Raw genomic sequence first — 19,832 nt, forward strand, 5'->3', positions numbered from 1 at the left:
AGAAGAAATGAACAGCACTAAATGACTTATTAATAGAAACATTCTTTTACTACAGCCTTTTTGCTCCTAGTCAAATAAAATTACCCAACTAAGGGAAACTTACCACACAAAAATCTGGACAGTACAGTTGATACGTTTTAGTCAGCATAATGAGTCTAGGATAACATCCTTTTTTTTTTTCTTTTGTGAGTTTATGTGGTTTTGAATGAGTTTTTCTTTATTAATTTCAGCAGCACAGTCAGCAGCCTCCATTCAAGAGTTGATTCATTAGAAAAGTCAAATACTAAGCTGATTGAAGAGGTATTGTTACCCAATAATAGATAATTATCTTTCATGGACCTAATATTTGTGATTCTTTTTTTAGATATGAATGCATACATGCTTACACACCTATGTATTGTCATTATCATACTGGAATTCTTTAATATAATTGAAATTAGTGATTGTAAGTTATTGAGAAACCACCCTTTCTTGGGCAAATTCTCAGTTGGCTGAACTTTGAAATACTTTGAGATACTCAGCTCTAGAAATGAGACACAGAAATAAAACTTACAAATACTCATCTTTAGATAAGCTGTGATTCTGATTTTTAAATCTGGATGACCTTTAGATAGAGGAGTCACCTCTAGTTAGAAATTCCCATTAAAATGATACTGTCCCTCTTGTTCTACTAGTCAGATAACTTTTCTTTATGGCATTACCACATGATCATGTCCACCCTTTTTCCACCTTCCCATGTGCTCTGGCTTTCTGCATTGTGGAAATTACTATCCAGTGGCCACAGAGCTCATTTGAGGGAGAACTAGAAGTTTATCTCAGCTCTTTTGAATACTATTTGTATAATTGGTTTTTAGATACTTTTTTTTTAATCTATGAAATCACAGAATTATTGCTTTCTTTTTTCAGAATCATTTAGGCTAAAAGAAGAAATCCGTTGGTAGGGCTATGAACCCTGTCTTTCATGTTAATTAGAATTCTTATTTCTTTTAGAATTAGCTTAATTTTTCAAACCAGGGTGTATTGGACATTTTCATGGCTGCAATTAAGAATACATCTTCAATTTTTGATAGTTGAATTCCTGAATTGGACTACTACTTTGTGCCTGTTCTTGGCTTTAGGCACACTGTGAAGTTCAGATTATAACCTGATAATGTTTTGAAATTTAACTGCAAGCCAACATTGGAGAGTGATCCCTTCTTTGCTTTCCTAGGATCCCTCTTTTCATCCTAGGCCTCAGAGCCAGGCCACTTAATCGTTCAGATGTTTTACTCTCATGGTGAGAGTTATCTCATATTTATCATAGTCACTCAGGTTCATAATACATGCCTAGATTTCACAGGTGCCCAATTGGTTACCATGAACCTCTGTATTACATTTTCAATGATAGCACAATTGTGTCTCCTTATCAATATTTCTGTCTTTAAAAATTCTATTTAAATTAAAAAAAAAAATTTAACACATTGTTCTTTATATGCTTTCTTGGATACTTTACATTCAGGATATATTGTAAATCAGATAAGCATAAAATAGTTACTTTACAAAAGGAATAGTGGGAATAAGAGTATAATTTCTTTAATTGGTATCTTGGAATCATAAGGAGCACATTTTCTTATTAACATATCTTTACATGTTAGGACATTTTACTACTTTTAGGATTTTATTTTCTACTGTTTATAGTCATGAGCGTAACTTGTAAACAGGTAACATAAAGGTGTTTAAAGTCTTTTTTCTTGTCCCTGTTTCATAAATTTTAGTTAGCAATTGCAAAGAATAATATCATTAAACTCCAAGAAGAAAATCATCAACTACGAAGTGAAAATAAATTGATTTTAATGAAAACACAGCAGCACCTAGAGGTGAGTATAGACTACTTTCAAACAGACTGTTTTATGTTAGAAATTGCCACTTTTAGGGACTTTTGCACAGAGTAGGAATTTCTGTGCTGTATTAATAGTTCCTATAGAAAAAAAGCTTATGTTTTCTTCCTAGGTTACGAAAGTTGATGTGGAAACTGAACTTCAAACATATAAGCATTCTCGGCAGGGGCTAGATGAAATGTACAATGAAGCCAGAAGGCAACTTCGAGATGAATCTCAGTTACGACAGGTGGGTTATATTAAAATTATATTAGTAATATCCTGAGTAATATAATTTACCCTCAAGCAGACACCATTTAAAATCTTTTAAAAATTTTTCTCAGTTGTATCTTCTCTGGCAAGGGATATCAAATCCATGCCCTTTAATCTCCTCATATTCTTTAAGCTCCCACTATAACACTGATTTTAAACTGTAACAGTGATTTTTAAACTATGGATGTGAAATGAATGGGTTATGACCAGCATTTCATTAAAAAAAAGAAATAGGATAGTTTAGAATGAAATACTCATGTATCAGTAATATCATATTAAAATTAATTTTTAACTTTTTAAATTGTGAAGTATAATACCTGCAGGAAAATATGAATGTATAGCTTAATGAAGTAAGGCAACTATCTACATAACCACCACCTAGGCCAAGAAGAGAATATTGCCAGTTTTTCCATCCATCTTGCTGTTTGTTTGTAATGCTAAGAAACTTACTCTTCCGATGTAAAATTCTTTGAGAAGAAATTAAATTTTTTGAAGTTGGATTTTGGGTTCTCTTTTCACTTCACTTGTACATTCTACTCATTTCCTTTTGTTTTGGGAATGTTAGTACTGAATTTATGAGGTATAAAAATATATAATTTTTGAACCAGTAGAATAATAATAATAATAGTTAAAAGACTATAGAAAGTACTTTCATTTTAGCAGAAAATGCATTTGAAAATCTTTAGAATATTCTGTTGTGATAGGGCCTGCCTTTAGTAGGGCTGATAACTTAAAAAAAAGTAATCTACATGTTGAATTGACGTTTTTGTTTATCTATTAACTCTCACATATCTGATTTTTACATTCTGTGGTGGTGTGTGAATTGAGTGTATTTTCAAATTGCAGGATGTGGAGAATGAACTAGCAGTACAAGTTAGTATGAAACATGAAATTGAACTCGCCATGAAGTTGTTGGAGAAGGATATCCACGAGAAACAAGATACTCTAATAGGCCTTCGACAACAACTAGAGGAAGTTAAAGCAATTAACATAGAGATGTATCAAAAAATGCAGGTAGGGAGCATTATTAAATTCTTGGGATTTCTTTTCTTTCCTTTAAGATTTTTTTTTTTGGATTTCTTGATATGTAAATTGAAAATGAGTACTTTGTAGGAGGATCTGGTTTTTAGAGATGAGCCCATTTTAACTATGCCATATTGGTAATAAAAAATTAGTGTCATTTTATCCAAATGAAAACTTAATGCTTTAAAAAAAATGCAAACGGTATCAACAACAAAAACACCTGTCTGAATTTGTTCCTTAATGAATAGTAAATCTTTTGGGGAAACTCTGCAATCTAAACATTTAAGATATTTTTGTGAATGTCTTTAAATAGTTAAGTCCTGAGAGGGATTTAATTTTGATTGAAATGCTTCACTAAATAGTAATTATTATGAATTTTCTAATAAAGTAACATAAGTAGACCTGTTGCCAAAAGCCCTTTACATTTTAATTAGTTTGAAAAATGTCATACTTTACGAGAATTTATTCTGTTGTCTTCCAAAAACATTGAAGGCTCAGTGTTTTTTCTTTAATACATTTTAAATGATGGCCAGTAGTACTACTGCTTTATGTCATGAAAGTTATTTAATCTACAGATTACCTTCTCATTTCAAAGTAGTAATCCCATAACAAAATGGTATGAGAAATTTATAAATCCTCAGATTTAAAAATCAAAACCATTGAAGCTTTTATGTTTTTGTAAATAGGGTTCTGAAGATTGCTTGAAAGAAAAAAATGAAATAATTGCCCGACTGGAAGAAAAAACCAGTAAAATTACTGCAGCTATGAGGCAGTTGGAACAAAGGTACAGTATTTCCAGTCTTATTTCTTTTTTCATTTCTTTCCTGCTTTTACCTTACTCAACTCTGAGACCTGCCACAAAAACCATACTTTAGGAAAATTTAGATGAGGGCACTTATTTTGCATAAGCCCACAAGGATTAGCCTTTTTTGTTTTGTTTGTTGCATGGAATCAAGTTGCTTTATATTAAGTTGATTGATTTGAAGTTGCCACTCTGTAGATTTTTTTAAAAGGCCTAATGGCAATTTCATGTGGTTCAATCTAGTAAATAAAAAATACACTAATAAAAACCTTGAAAAAACAAAAAGTGAACAAAACTAATAGTGGGATTATCCCTGATTGATTTCCATGCATATTGATTGTCATATCCCTTGTCTTTCACCATCTCTTTATCTGAAATCCAGCATTCTGAGTTGGCAGTTTAGTTTTGTTTATTTGAACTAAGACCCTCAATCCAGCCCCAAAATAGTTTTGTTTAAATAGAATTGTTTTTATTGACATTTTTCACTTTTATTGTTGGAAAATGTAATGTATTTCCATTGCCCTCTCATGTTGGTGTCAACATATGTCTTATCATTGCTTTCTTTGAATCTACTTATGAAAAACATAACTATTAATGCTTTATTGACATGAATATTCTTTTATTGACATCCTCTTTCTTCTTTTTTTCTTTTTTTTTTCCTTTATCCCCATTTTTACATTTGGACATCTTTATTACCTTTTTCTGTCTTTGATTTCTGTCCATTCCATTATGAAGTGACAACGATTTGTTAACTCAAACTAGAACAATTGCAATGTCATTGGTGAAATGTGCCAGCAGTGATACACAAGACCAGTACAAGCTGGTCAAAGATATATCTTTTTGAAAACTACTTGTATTTAAATAGACTAAAAGAGAATCAACAGCTTTATAGTATATTAAGTAGAAAAGAATTTATGCTATTAACTATTCTTAGTTAATATTCTTAAAAGAGTATTAGGAACCCTGGACACTTCTTGATTGGCTGCTGTGCTCATATACTGCCATAAAAGCAGAATGAATGCACTTGGATTTCCAAAACTACCTTCCTCAAACCTTGTGCACAAGGGCTGATTTGAGTATTGACCCTTTGGAGGTCAGGATTTTCAAATGCAGTTTTATCTTTTTTAGCTACTTTTTGATGAAAAATATTAAAAATTGTTTAAAAATGAGTTAACTTTTGATTTCACAGTGTGTTGGCACAGATAATTGTTTCTCGTTAGTCCACTTTTTGCTCAACGCCTCCCTTACTGATTTTTTTTTAAATAACATTTAAAAATAGTTTATAACTCAGATTGGCCATCTTCCTGTGCTTTAGCATCCTCAGTTTACCATTTTCCCCTTAGCCCTCTTCTGGAATAGCACAACTTCAAGGCCTACCTCACTCTGACTTTCATTTTTGCTTTTTGTAACCTTAGAGAAAAGCTTGGATTTTCCCCTGCCTTAATATTTTAATTTAATTTGTGATTCAGAGACAACATGAATGTTACTCTCCTTTCCTTGGAAGTGGCATTTATACTTCCGAAATGTGTGAGGGATGGTTAAAACCCTTTAGCATGGTTTTAAGGAAGAAATGAAGAGGCAACTTTTTTTTTGGTTAATGGAACAAAAATGTATCTTATGATTCCTGGCAAGGAGTTACTGCCCTTGTATACTTGGGAGATATTTTCTTATAGAAATATTGAATTTAAATAGGAGAAACTCTAGGTGGCCAAAGAAGATAGGTAGTGAACTAAGCACAGGGAGAAGCAGTGACTTACAAATAAAGATAGAAAAAAAAAGAAAATCAAGTTTTTAGCTGATTTTAAAAACTCAGTAGTGAGGAGAAAAAAATGATCTCTAGAAAATGATGCCAACTATCACTAAATTCTTTTGATCTTAAAATATATTTACATATACACATACACAGCATTGAAGTAATTTAGTAAGTGTAGTAAGGTCCTTTAGGAAGGGCTCAGCTATTATTTGGAGTAATCGCAGGACTTTGCTCTTGACCTTGTACACACTTGATGTCTTGGCATACACTTCCTGGCATAACATATAACAGTGTGGCTTCTTCGATTAGTGTAGACATAAGTACTATGCTTTTCATGGTTTTGTAAAAAGGCAGTAAGGCACCTACTATACTTTGAAATTGGATTCATTATGCTCTACATAAGTGGTAAAAGCTGCATTGCTTTGCATTGTTAATTATGATAAGAAATAAAACAAATTTGAAGATAGTATTCTGGGCATATTATGTGTTTTATTGAAAAAAATCACAAAACAATTTCTAGACATTGTGTGGCTCTTTCACGTTTGAGTTTGTGAGTTTTCCCCCAAACTTTGTTTTTGTTTAGAAATGTTTCTATTTCCCCATTTTTCTTTTATTTGTCTTCTTCACCCTTTTACACCCTAGTTCTAGCCTCAGTTTTACCCAAAGTTGATTTGAATTACACCAGATTGCAGCAAGCAGAGAAGGCGCAGATGGAAGCTGAAGATGAGGACGAGAAATATCTACAAGAATGTCTGAATAAATCCGACAGTCTGCAGAAGCAAATCTCCCAAAAGGAGAAACAGCTGTGAGTATTTCATTATTGGAAATAAATAATTATATGAACATAACCTTCCCCTTTTTTCTTTTTTGCAAATAATGTTATAATAGGAATATTTCCATTTTTCTAATGATGCTGTAGGTTTTCTATGCTATAGATATCTATGGGAGTTCTCCTTAAAAAGAAAAAAAAACCTAACTAAAAAGCATTGCGGTAATACTGAGATTTTTTTCCTTTTGTTGTTTACAGAGTATTTTCATTCACATTACTTTCTTAGTGCTTCATAATAACTTTGTAAGCCGAAAAGATGTGCTAGGTATCATATGTTCCCAATTTAGACAGGTAATAAATTCAGAGGAGTCCTAAGCTAGTAAGCATCAGAGCTAGGACTTGTCTCCCACTAGTTGTCTGATTTTCTTACTACTCTGTCCCATTGTCTCCTTGCCCTAGGAAGGTTTTATCCTTCCAGCTGTTGTTTAGTATTAATCCCATGGCCATTATGCTTAGCTACTGAGTATAACAGGTCTTTGTAACTGCAAGGGACTTATATATCAAAAAACATGCTTTTTTCTGAGAACTTTTTTCATTAATATTTCATATGATAGATCTGTATATCACCAGTTAGAGAAGATATCAGTAAATGTCATTGAGTTGGAAAAAAAAAAAAAAGCAAGTTGCTGACAGTGTGTTAAGTATGATCCCATTTTTTATAAAACTAAATAAAACCATGCATGTATATATGTTTGCATAAGCATAGAATACAGATTCTTTAGGAGCATTTTTCTCTATACATCATAAAAATCAATATTTTTTTCCCCAGTAATTATGTACCACTTTGGAATTAAAACAACTGTGGAAATTAAGAGTTATATATTATGGTTAACAGATGAGTCAGTATCACCACATTACATATGATATATAACTTGCTAAGCTACCTTCAGATCATTTGGTTGGGGTGTTAAGTTCTTCCATGTCTTTGCTGATTTTCTGTCAAGTATATCTATCAATCACTGAGTGACGGTTGTTCAGATATCCAGCTATAATTGTGAATTTTTCAGTTTCTTCTCTCAATTCTGTCAGTTTTTGCTTCTTTATATTCTAAAGTGCTGTTGTTTAGTGCCTACCCCAAAGATAATTGATATGCCTTCCTTGAACTCACTCCTTTTATCATTATATAACATGACTCTTTGTCCCTGGTAATTTTCTTTGCCTTCAAGTCTACTTTTTATTACAGTGATTTATCACTCCTGCTTTCTTTTGATTAATGTTTGCATGTATTAATCATATATTAATATTTGCATTTTTCCATTCTTTTACTTCCAACCTAATTTTATCATTATATTTGAAGTGATTTTTTAAATAGCATATCCTTCATATTTTTTAATCCATCTTACCAATCTTTGTCTTTTTAATGGTATGTTTATCATTTACATTAAGTATAATTAAAAAAATTATTTAAAGGTGTCGTAGATTTACAGAAAAATCATGCAGAAAGTACAGACTTCCCAACTATTCCCTCCCCCAATTTTTCTCCAACACTTAGTGTAATTATCAATATGCCATTTTATTGACTGTTTTCTGTTTTCCCTCTGTTTTTTGTTTGTTTCATTTTTCCACTTTATTTATGGGTAACTTGAACATTATTGAGAATTCCATTTCGATTTATCTACAGTGTTTTTGAGTGTATCTCTGTATAGACTTTTTAGTAGTTGCCCTAGGTATTATGTTATACGTATGCAATTTTCATAGTTTACTGGTATCAACATTTTACCACTTTGAAGTGTGGAAACCTTTCCTCCATTTAAATCCCTTTACCCACCTTTTATAATATAATTTGCTTAAATATTAAATATAACAGCAGACAATATTAAAATTTTTGCTTTGGCTGTTTAATATAATTTAGAAAACTCTTTCCACTTGTTCTTTCCTCATTCCTGATGTTCATGTTTCCTTCTTTAATCATTTTCTTTGTGTTTGAAGAACTTCCTTTAGTCATTCTTTAGGTTATGTCTGTTAGCAACAAATTTTCTTTTATCTGAGAAGGTCTTGATTTTGTCTTCGTTTCTGAAGCACATTTTCACTGTTTATAGACTTTTGGGTTGACAGTGTTTTGTTTTTTTTTCAGCTCTTGAGAAATGTTGTGCCACTTTCTTTTCATCTCTGTAGTTTCTGATGAAAAATACATTGTCATTTAAATCAGTGTTCCTCTATAGGTATTGTGTCATTTCTCTCTGGTAGCTCTCAGGGTTCTTTCTTTGTTTTTGTTTTCCAAAGTTTGGTTATAATGTGTCTGTGAATGTCTTTGGATTTATCCTGTTTAGGGTTTGGTCAGCTTCTTAAATCTCTTTTTTTGTCAAATTTGGGCAAATTTCAGCCATTAGTTCTTCAAGTGTTTTTTTTTGTTTTTTTTTGGCATTACTTAAAGAAAGTATTGAATTAGTTAAAGGATTAATGTTGCCATTCACTTTTTCAACCCTAAAGGTAAAGGATTGCATTATTTAAGAAATGAAGAATTGAGCAATAAGCAGGTTATTTGGAGCTGTATAAATACCCCTCCTGCAGTATTCAGTCAAACTTATCCTTCATCAAGCTCAGGATTTAGAGTCAGAATTTTTTTTTTTAACTTTTTTTATTAATTAAAAAAAATTGACAAAACATTAAGATATCATTCTATTCTACTAATACGATCAGTAATTCTTAATATCATCACATAGTTGCATATTCATCATTTCTTAGTACATTTGCATCGATTTAGAAAAAGAAATAAAAAGACAACAGAAAAAGAAATAAAACGATAATAGAGAAAAAAAAGGTTATACATACCATACCCCTTACCCCTCGCTTTCATTTACCACTAGCATTTCAAACTGAATTTATTTTAACATTCGTTCCCCCTATTATTTATTTTTATTCCATATGTTCTACTCTTCTGTTGATAAAGTAGTTAAAAGGAGCATCAGACACAAGGTTTTCACATTCACAGAGTCTCACTGTGAAAGCTATATCATTGTTCAATCATCATCAAGAAACATGGCTACTGGAACACAGCTCTACATTTTCAGGCAGTTCCCTCCAGCCTCTCCACTACATCTTGAATAACAAGGTGATATCTACTTAATGCGTAAGAATAACCTCCAAGATAACCTCTAGACTCTGTTTGGAATCTCTCAGCCATTGACACTTAGTCTCATTTCACTCTTCCCCCTTTGGTCGAGAAGGTTCTCTCAATCCCTTAATGTTAATTCTCAGCTCATTCTAGGGTTTTTCTCAGTCCTTTGATGCTGAGTCTCAGCTCCTTCCAGGATCTCGGTCCCACATTGCCTCTTCAAGTGTTTTTATAGCCCCACCATCTTTTTCCTCTCCTGGGACTCTGATGGTATGAATGGTAGACCTTTTGTCATAGTCCCACAGGTCCCTGAGACTCTCTGTTCATTTTTTTTAAATCTGCTTTCTCTCTGTTGTTCAGATTGAGTAATTTCTTTTGTTTTATTTTGAAGTTCATTGACTCCGTTGTCATTTTTTTTCCCCTGTAATTTTAATCCTTGTATTGAGCCTACCCAGTGAGTTTTTAATTTGAATTGTATTTTCCATTTGTCTCTTCTTTTTATTTTCCTTTTCTTTGCTGAGCCTTCCTGGTCTTTCTTTTGTTTTAGGCGTGTTCTTTTTTTTTTCATTTTTTTAAACTTTTTTTTATTAATTAAAAAAAATTAACAAACAAAACATTAAGATATCATTCCATTCTACATATACAATCAGTAATTCTTAATATCATCACATAGTTGCATATTCATCATTTCTTAGAACATTTGCATCAATTTAGAAAAAGAAATAAAAAGACAACAGAAAAAGAAATAAAACGATAACAGAGAAAAAAAAAGATTATACATACCATACCCCTTACCCCTTGCTTTCATTTACCACTAGCATTTCAAACTAAATTTATTTTAACATTTGTTCCCCCTATTATTTATTTTTATTCCATATGTTCTACTCTTCTGTTGATATAGTAGCTAAAAGGAGCATCAGACATAAGGTTTTCACATTCACAGAGTCTCATTGTGAAAGCTATATGATTGTTCAATCATCATCAAAAACATGGCTACTGGAACACAGCTCTACATTTTCAGGCAGTTCCCTCCAGCCTCTCCACTACATCTTGAACAACAAGGTGATATCTACTTAATGCATAAGAATAACCTCCAGGATAACCTCTCGACTCTGGAATCTCTCAGCCATTGACACTTAGTCTCATTTCACTCTTCCCCCTTTGGTCGAGAAGGTTCTCTCAATCCCTTGATGTTAATTCTCATTCTAGGGTTTTTCTCAGTCCCTTGATGCTGAGTCTCAGCTCCTTCCAGGATCTCTGTCCCACGTTGCCAGGAAGGTCCACACCTTTAGGCGTGTTCTTAATTGCTCATGGAAGCATTTTTATATTGTCTTGGCTGCTTTAAAATGCAACATCTGTAGTTATTTGATATGTTGTCATCTGTTGATTGTTTTTTCTCATTCAAATTAAGATTTTCTAGGTTTGGTACACAGTTAATGCTTTCTGTTGCATCCTGGACATTTTGAATCTGTGTTAGGAGATTCTGGATTTTATTAACTTCTTCGGTTTTAGCACTCCTCCACTGAAATCCTGATAGAGGGGGAACGTAGATAATGAATTTTTATGCCAAGCGGGAGGCTGAAAGTACAGGACCCCAGAGTGGAGTAGAGAGGGTACCTTATAACTGTTGGGTAGGCTAACTGAAATGTAGGCTTTTCACTGAGCTTTCACTGACACTGTGGAGAGGGAATTGCATTTTGTTACCACTGGGCAGGAGTTGAAGTCTAGGCTTCCCCACTTATTCTCTGCTGATACCACCCTGGGGAGGAGAGGGAGAAGTACCTCATTACCAGCCAGCAGTGGTAGGAATCTAAGCTCCCCACTTGGTCTTTGAAGACACTGTGGGGAGGGGGATTGAAGGAAGGCCTTGTTACTGCTGTGTGGGGAAAAGTCCAGGTTCTCACAGGGCTTCCATTGATATTACAGGCTAGGTGGAGAGAGGCACCACACTACTGCTGGGCAATAGTAAATGTCCAGACTCCCAGTTGGCTTTGTTTGATAACCAACCCATTGGGGGGTAGGAGTAAGGTGGAAGGGATGTCTTATTTCCTCTATAAGAGGGTAGAAGTCTAGGTTTCCCACTCAGCCTTTGCTGACAGGGGTGGGAGGCCCATGGATTTTTCCCTCTTTTGCTAGTACAGGGCATTTATTGTAGAAAGATATCTCTTGCTAAAGCTGCCCTTTCCTGGTCTTTTGGTGAGAGAGAGCAGACTTTTTTTTTTTTTGGCTGTGCACATTGGTATTTGTGGGTTTTGGGCTTCTCCAGAGCCCAGTCTAAGTCATATAAGAGGTAAAAAGAAAACTCAGGAAACTCACTGAATCTTATTCCTGGACTCCTTGTGTTCTTATTAGCTCATCTGCCTCTTTTTTCCACCTCTCAGCATCTTCTTAGGTTTATTTTATATATGAACTCCAGAATTTCTCACTGTACTTAAGTGGGAAGAATAGGGAGAAATGTGTCTATTCCATCTTGTCTGGAACTAGAATTCCAAGATCCTCTTAGATTCTACTACAAAATATCGTAAGAAGTGAGCATGCAGAGTAAAGCTTTAGGCCACAGAATATTACCTTGCTTATAAGCTTGCGTTGTTTGTACATTGTAAAACTAAAACCCACCCCTCAAAACCCAAACATACTCAGTAAACAAAAAATTTCTCTTAATTTTAAGCACTTCCACAAAAGGGTAGCCAGCACTTTCAGGGAGCGATTGAGTCATCAAGTTTATTAATGATAGCTATGGGCTTTGTTGTGCAAGTTCCTGTGCCCTATATGAAAAAAAAACTGAGACACTTTGGCAGTCTGTAGTATACAATCTTGAAACCCTGGTACCCCATGTTACTGAATCACCTTTCTAGAGTTTGACAAAAGTGTATGGTTAAGACACATCTAGTTTTTATTCTGCAGTAATGTAGCTATTTGATCTCTGCCCAAAGAAGGACCCAAGCAATTCTGTAAGGCCTGTCCCTTACCTGAAGGGCTGAACTAACCTGGTAGAACTTGGATACAACTGCAGAGAGAAGCTGTTTGCCTCTGCTGTTATCATAAAAGTGATTTTGTTTCTCAGTTGGTGCCATTTTGATAGAGCATGAACATGTAACAATTTGGAGAGCAGGAGGATACTCTGGGTCTTTCACATATAATGAAAATGGTTTTTGTTTGTTTATTTTTAAATTTTGTTCTTAGTGTTTTTTTCAATTTAGACATTTAACATTTGTATGTGGTTAAGTTTTCCATTTTTTTCCTGTATGATTGCTGTCTTTGATGCTTAACATGTGTTTTGATAATATATTTTTAATAACTTAGAAACAGTTTCTTTCCTTTGCTTTTCCACTCATATTTTTCTGGTTCTATATGATGAGGACACTCAAAGAGCACTCTGCACTTTAGTTACTTTAGCATAATGTAAAATTTACCTGTCTCTGGTGGTCTAGTGGCTAGGATTCGGCGCTCTCACCACCCCGGCCTGGGTTCAATTCCCAGTCAAGGAAGCCCTTCTCCTAGGGTGGGCCACGGTGGTTCAGTGACAGAGTTCTCGACTGCCATGCGGGAGACACGGGTTCAATTCCTGGTGCCTGCCCATGCAAAAGAAAAAAAAAATTTACCTGTCCCTTTGTATTCCTTTTAAATCTGTAGTGTGACAGTATTTGTCATCTCTGAACACTCTTTGAAGTGTTTGATTCTGTAAATTTCATTTTCAGATATCCTTTTTCTTTGACCTGAATTATAAAATCCAAAATCCATTCCACTGGAAAGAATGTGACTGCAAATGGAAATGTTAATTTTATGAGGAAATAGTAAAAAGTAATAAAATTATTAACAAAAAATATTAAAATAGTAATATAATGTGGTATGCTTAATATTATAGTTATAATATTTGCAACTAAAATTTAAAGTACTAGAAATGCTAGCATTATTAGTGTATGCCTCATCTGTTATACCCACTAATGGGCAATAACTGTGGAAATGAATTTGGCTACTTTTGTGTTGTGACTAGTGCCTATTGTTAGAATGTTTTCAGCTAGGAACTGGCGTTACTAGACCTTGATTAGCATTGTGGATTTTTCCTCAGTGTCTACGTGTTCTTAGATCTGGCCTGTAATTGGTCAGCTTCCAGTAGTAATATGAAAAATAAGTACTTTATGCTAAGGCTAATTTTTCTGTTTTTTTTTTAATTGATATAACTTCATGTACCATACAGTTCATCCATGAACCATACAGTTCATATATGTACATCCGAAGTGTACATTCAATGGCCGCAATAAGTTTTTCTGCTTCTGATATTAAATTGATTTAGTGGTTGCTGTAATTCTTATATATCAGAATGTAAGCTTTTTATTAGTTTGTTGTAAAAATTTTCACATGGCAGAGAAATGTGAATAATTAAAAACCCACATTCTTCCCCTCAGTGCCATTCTAAGCTGTAACCAGTTTGTTGGGTGCCCTTCATAGTTTTTTAGTTCCCTTAATAGTTTGTTGGGTGCCCTTTCAGGCATTTGCAGTGCTTATAGCAAGACTTATTTATATAAAATTAACAAATGACATAAATTATTATTTAGCAAGGATTTTTTTGTGGTTGGCAAATGCATTGACACTTGTGATCTGAAAACCCTGTGTGCTGCTGAACTTGTCAAAATATTCATGAAAGAAAATGTTGAGAATTGCATTAAGGTAAAAGTAATCTATTCAGATGATACTCTTATTAAAGAATACATACAACTGTCCAGAAAAATAGCACTGAGCTTTTGTGTATTATTTCTCATTTAAGGGTACAACTGGAAACTGATTTGAAGATTGAAAAGGAATGGAGGCAGACTTTACAGGAAGATCTTCAAAAGGAAAAAGATGTCTTATCTCATCTTAGAAATGAGACCCAACAAATCACTACTCTTAAAAAAGTAAATGGTGGTAAAATTTTAAGACTTATATCTTAAAGAATGTTAAGTTATTTAAAATGATAATTGAATTATGATTTACATTTATACTGTGGAAACGGGATGTACTAGTCACCCAAAAATTTATCAATAAGGAGATTAAGTAAATGGAAAATAGTTGATATATAGAATAGCTGTGAAAGATCTTTGAATATCGACTTCTTTTTCTTAAAAAAGCGAGGGGTTTTTGTTCATAGTTACATGGTATATATACTGTATGGAGTTTTTGTTTGTTTCTTTAAATCTGCATTTTATATCTTTTATTGAAGGAGTTCCTTAATGTCCAAGATGAAAATCAGCAGCTGAAAAGGAAATACCATGACCAGGAGCAAGCCCTGCAAGAACTTGGCAACAAACTTAGCGAGTAATTTCTCCTTTTTTCCTTCAGTGAAATAGTCGACTTTCCAAAAGGTGTGATGTATCAAGCCTAATAGACAGAAAAGCCTAAACATAGGAAATAAAGATATAAACTATTAAAGAAAAATAAAACATTAAAGATTAAAAATAAGCTTGTAGATGGGAGAGATTTCATTGAAAGTTATATTCATTTTGGTAACTCTTAAGCTCTAAAAGTTTTCCAGTGGTTGAAAGCTAAGACTTTTATCTAATTTCTTCCATGTCAGAGAACTCAGAAGTTCTTTTATATTTTTCTAAGAACAACAGAAGTGAAAAAAGCTCCAGAGAGATCCCTTTTACAGTGTTTTGAGAAGGAGCTAATGTGTGAGAGATAGAGGTTGTTTTATAATTTCCTGGAATCAGAGTTTAACTTCATGCAATGTATACCCATTGCAGTAAAATTTACTGGGCTCTTACAAAGCCAAGAAGAAGAAATGGTGTTTTACCTTTCTCACATTTTCCTCCTCCTTTCTCTGTGGTCTATGTTTTGGGTTAGCAGCTCCATCTTTTTACCCTTGTTTAACATATTGCCATGTATTTGGGGTAAGCTCAGCAAGGTTGTAACACTGCCACATTAAAGAAAACATAGCATCACTTTTTTCCTCTTCTTTTTTTTTAATAACAACTTTATTAAGATATAATTCACATATCATAAACAATTAACCCAAAGTGTACAATCCAGTGGCTTTTAATATATTCACAGAGTTGTGCAGTTATCACCACAATCAATGTTAGAACCTTTTCGTTACAACATACACAAATTTTATACCCATTGAAAGTCATTCTCCATTTTCCACCAACCCTATCCCCAGCCCTAGGCAACCAATTGTTTCTTCAGTTTTGCCTATTCTGGACATTTCATTTAATGGAGTCATATGGCAGGTGGTCTTTTGTATCTGTGTTTTTTAACTTAATGCATTTTTTTGTGTGGGCATATATTTTCATATTTCATTTCATATAAATACCTAGGAGTGGAATTGCTGGGTCCTATGTAACTTTTGATCATTCCATTCTACATATATAATCAGTAATTCATAATATCATCACATAGTTGCATATTCATCATCATGATCATTTCTTGGAACATTTGGATCTATTCAGAAAAAGAAATAAAAAGAAAACAGAAAAATTCATACATACCATACCTCCACCCCTCCCCCAACTGGTCACCAGCATTTCACTCTAAATTAATTTTAACATTTGTTCCCCCTATTATTCATCTTTATTCCATATGTTTTACTCATCTTTTGATAAGATAGCATCAGACACAAGGTTTTCATAATCACACAGTCACTTTGTGAAAGCTATATCATTATACAGTCATCTTCAAGAAACATGGCTACTGGAACATAGCTCCACATTTTCAGGCAATTCCCTCCAGCCTCTCCACTACATCTTGACTAACAAGGTGATATCTACTTAATGTGCAAGAATAACCTCCAGGATAACCTCTTGACTCTGGAGTCTCTCGGCCATTGACACTTTATTTTGTCTCATTTCACTCTTCCCCCTTTTGGTTGAAAAAGTTTTCTCAATTCCCCGATGCTGAGTCTCAGCTCATTCTGGGGATTTTCTCAATCCCTTGATGCTGAGTCTCAGCTCATTCCAGGATTTCTATCCCGCGTTGCCAGGAAGGTCCATACCCTTGGGAGTCATGTCCCACGTAGAGAGGGGGAGCGTGGTGAGTTTACTTGTGTTGGCTGGAGAGAGAGGCCACATCTGAGCAACAAAAGAGGTTCTCTTGGGGGTGACTCTTAGGCCTAATTTTAAGTAGGCTTGACCTATCCTTTGTGGGATTAAGTTTCATATGAACAAACCCCAAGATTGGGGGCTCAGCCTATAGCTTTGGTTGTCCGCACAACTTGTGAGAATATCAAGAATTCAACTTGGGGAAATTGAATTTTCCCCCTGTTTTCACCATTCCCTGAAGGGGAGTTTGCAAATACTTTATTATTCACTGTTCAAATCACTCTGAGATTTATTGGGGCATCACTCTGGACAAACCAACAAAATCTCATGTCCTACTCAAGGTTCCATGTACTTATGGTGTTCAATTAAGCTGTCTACATAAGTTATATTAGGAACTGTACTAGTCAAAATATAAATCTTGTACCAAATAAACATTTTTGCTTTTCTTACACATAAGTTAAAATTTTAAAATATTAATTACCATCCATTTTCAGCACCCTGCAGTAATGACATTCCTTTGTTCTTCCTCATGCAAAAACATTTTTTAATTTTGTACATTTAATCACTATCGTTATACACTCTAGGCATTCCTAGGTTATACCATCTCAGTCTCTGTTGTCTATCTTTCTGATTTCATTTGTGCCCCCAGCCCTCCCTCTCACATTCTCACATTCAACTTCAGTCAGTGTTTAAACATAATTGTATAACAGTTAGGTAGTATTATGTTGTCCATTTCTGAGTTTTTCCATTCAGTTCTGTTGCACAATCTGTATCCCTTCAACTCCAGTTGAAGGGATTATAGCAACATTATTTACAATATCTTACCCTATTTCTATCTCCTCATGGTCTCTGTTACCAATGACATTCTCCAAGTTTATTCACTCATGTCAGTTCATATCAGTGAGACCATGCAGTATTTGTCCTTTTGTTTCTGGCTAATCTCACTCAACATAATGTCCTCAAGGTTCATTCATGTTGTTACATACTTCATAACTTTATTCTGTCTTATAGCTGCATAATATTCCATCGTATGTATATACCACAGTTTGTTTAGTCACTCGTCTGTTGAAAGACATTTTGGCTGTTTCCATCTCTTTGCAATTGTAAATAATGTTGCTATAAACATTGGTGTGCAAATGCCCATTTGTGTCTTTGCCCTCATGTCCTCTGAGTAGATACCTAGCAATGGTATTACCGGGTCATATGGCAGTTCTATATTTAGCTTTTTGAGGTACTGCAGACTGCCTTCCGCAGCAGTTATACCATTTGACATTCCCACCAACAAATAGATAAGTATGCCTCATTCTCCACATCCTCTCCAGCACTGTTTTTTCCATATCCTCACTGAGACTTAAATTGTAACAAGATTTTGAACTTAGAAAAAAGAGAAATTGCCAGGGCTCTTCCAGATATATAATTTTGTAAATACTATCCTTTCCCTATGAAGAAATCTGTAGATTTTTGTGTTCCTTCTTCCTTTCTGGATTATCTGAGGCTTGTATAATTTATGGATGTTTTCTGGCAGTGTCTTAATTGATTGCATCACATTAATTATATTCTCACAATTATTCTGACCCTTCTCTATGCTATTTCATGCCAAGGTAGGAATATTTCCACACACTTAGAAATACATGTTCCTAAATAAAAGCTAATTGAAATGAATAACATAGACATTTGTTTCCTAGGGTAAAAAGAATGTATTCTTGTACTTTATGGTTATTGAAATTTTAATTGATTCCCCCTTAAGGACATTTTGGCAATATATATCATGCAGGGCAAACTTTCTGAGTCCATACTTATGCATTAAAGCATTTTAACCAGAAATATATAATACCAATAAGTTTTCATAAGTATTTGGTGAATGCCAGTAAGCCACTTGAAGCTGTATTCAACTTTTTTATATAGCACAATTAAACCATTACTTTTGTGGCCACTTTTCCCACCAGGGTCAGTTTTCCTGGGACACATTTTGTATATGTAAATTCAGCCAAGAAAACTTGATTATTCCATTAATAGTATTTTCACAGTGTATCATTTACCATGATAATTTAAACTATAAGAGTCAGTATGAACCAGACAGAAGACTGACATTTTGTTTTATGTTTTGGAGCAAAAGCGTCTGTAGGGCAAAGCAGGCTCCAGATACTCTGATTTAGTAGCAGAGATTTACATTTTTTGATGTAACTTTTGGTTCACTAATTTTATTTCCGAGTGTTATTCTAAGAAAAATAATTTGGATGTTTGGTCATTCCAGTTTTTGTGTTTTTTTTTTAATGTTAGAAACATTGTTCTTTCTTTTCAACCTGTAGAACTTTCTTTAGCATCAGTTGTAGGGCTAGTCTAGTGGTGCCAGAATCCATCAGCTTTTGTTTAATCTGGAAATATCTTACTCTCTCCCTCATTTTTGAAAGGCAGTTTTACCAAATACAGAGTTTTTTTTGTTAACAGTCTTTTGCTTTCAGCTCTTTAAATATGGCCTCCCACTACCTTCTTGTCTCCATGATTTCTGATGAGAAATCAGATTTAATCTTACTGAGACTCCCTTGTATGTGGCACAGTCTTCTCTCTTGCTGCTTTCAAATTTCTCAGGTCTTGAGCATTTGATAGTTTGATTATAATATGCCATGGTGCAGTTTTCTGTGTATTTATTTTCTTTCAAGTTCATTAAGTGTCTTGGATATGTGTCTTTTGTTAAATTTGGGAAATTTTCAGCCATTATTTCTTTGAATATTCTCTCTGCCCATTTCTCCCTTTCTTCTCCTTCGGAATCCATGCAAGGTGTATTTTAATATGCTCGATGTTGTCCTGTAAGTTCCTCATTGTCTGTTCACTTTTCTTCATGCTTTCTTCCTTTTGCTCTTCACATTAGATGATTTCAATTGTCTTATCTTCAGGTTCACTGATTCTTTCTTCTGCTAGCCCCAGTCTGTTGTTGAGCCCCTCTAGAGCGTTTTTAATTTTTGTTACTCTGGTTTTTAGCTGTTTGGTTCCTTTTCGTAATTTTCATCTCTTTATTGATACTCTGTGTTCATCTTTCGTTTTCCTGATTTCCTTTAGTTCTTTGTCTGTGTTTATCTTTAGCTCTTTGAATATCTTTAGAATCATTTACTTAAAGTCTTTGTCTTGTGTGTTTTAGATATGGTCCTCTTTGTTAATGGTTACTAACACTTTAGTTTTCTCCTTTCCCTATGCCGTTCCTTCTTGTTTCTTTGTATGTCTTGTAAT

At 33.9% G+C, this 19,832-nt stretch overlaps 1 protein-coding gene across 5 annotated transcripts in view; it reads left to right on the forward strand.

Moving 5' to 3' along the window:
- The window catches only part of RUFY2 (RUN and FYVE domain containing 2), a 75,319-nt gene that overhangs the window by 37,714 nt on the left and 17,773 nt on the right, over positions 1 to 19,832 (forward strand). For 2 of the 5 annotated variants that reach the window (XM_077125111.1, XM_077125110.1), the window contains exons 8-15: positions 231 to 300; positions 1,755 to 1,856; positions 1,990 to 2,106; positions 2,976 to 3,143; positions 3,839 to 3,936; positions 6,393 to 6,512; positions 14,357 to 14,486; positions 14,792 to 14,886. In XM_077125111.1, the coding sequence (XP_076981226.1) occupies positions 231 to 300; positions 1,755 to 1,856; positions 1,990 to 2,106; positions 2,976 to 3,143; positions 3,839 to 3,936; positions 6,393 to 6,512; positions 14,357 to 14,486; positions 14,792 to 14,886 (900 nt within the window). Of the gene's footprint in view, positions 1 to 230; positions 301 to 1,754; positions 1,857 to 1,989; positions 2,107 to 2,975; positions 3,144 to 3,838; positions 4,524 to 6,349; positions 7,179 to 14,356; positions 14,487 to 14,791; positions 14,887 to 19,832 lie in introns of those variants that run through there. The other 3 variants (XM_077125107.1, XM_077125108.1, XM_077125109.1) reach the window with 3 other exon arrangements.

The sequence above is a fragment of the Tamandua tetradactyla genome, chromosome 13 (assembly GCF_023851605.1).
Source record: "Tamandua tetradactyla isolate mTamTet1 chromosome 13, mTamTet1.pri, whole genome shotgun sequence".
In the NCBI taxonomy this organism is placed as follows: Eukaryota; Metazoa; Chordata; class Mammalia; order Pilosa; family Myrmecophagidae; genus Tamandua; species Tamandua tetradactyla.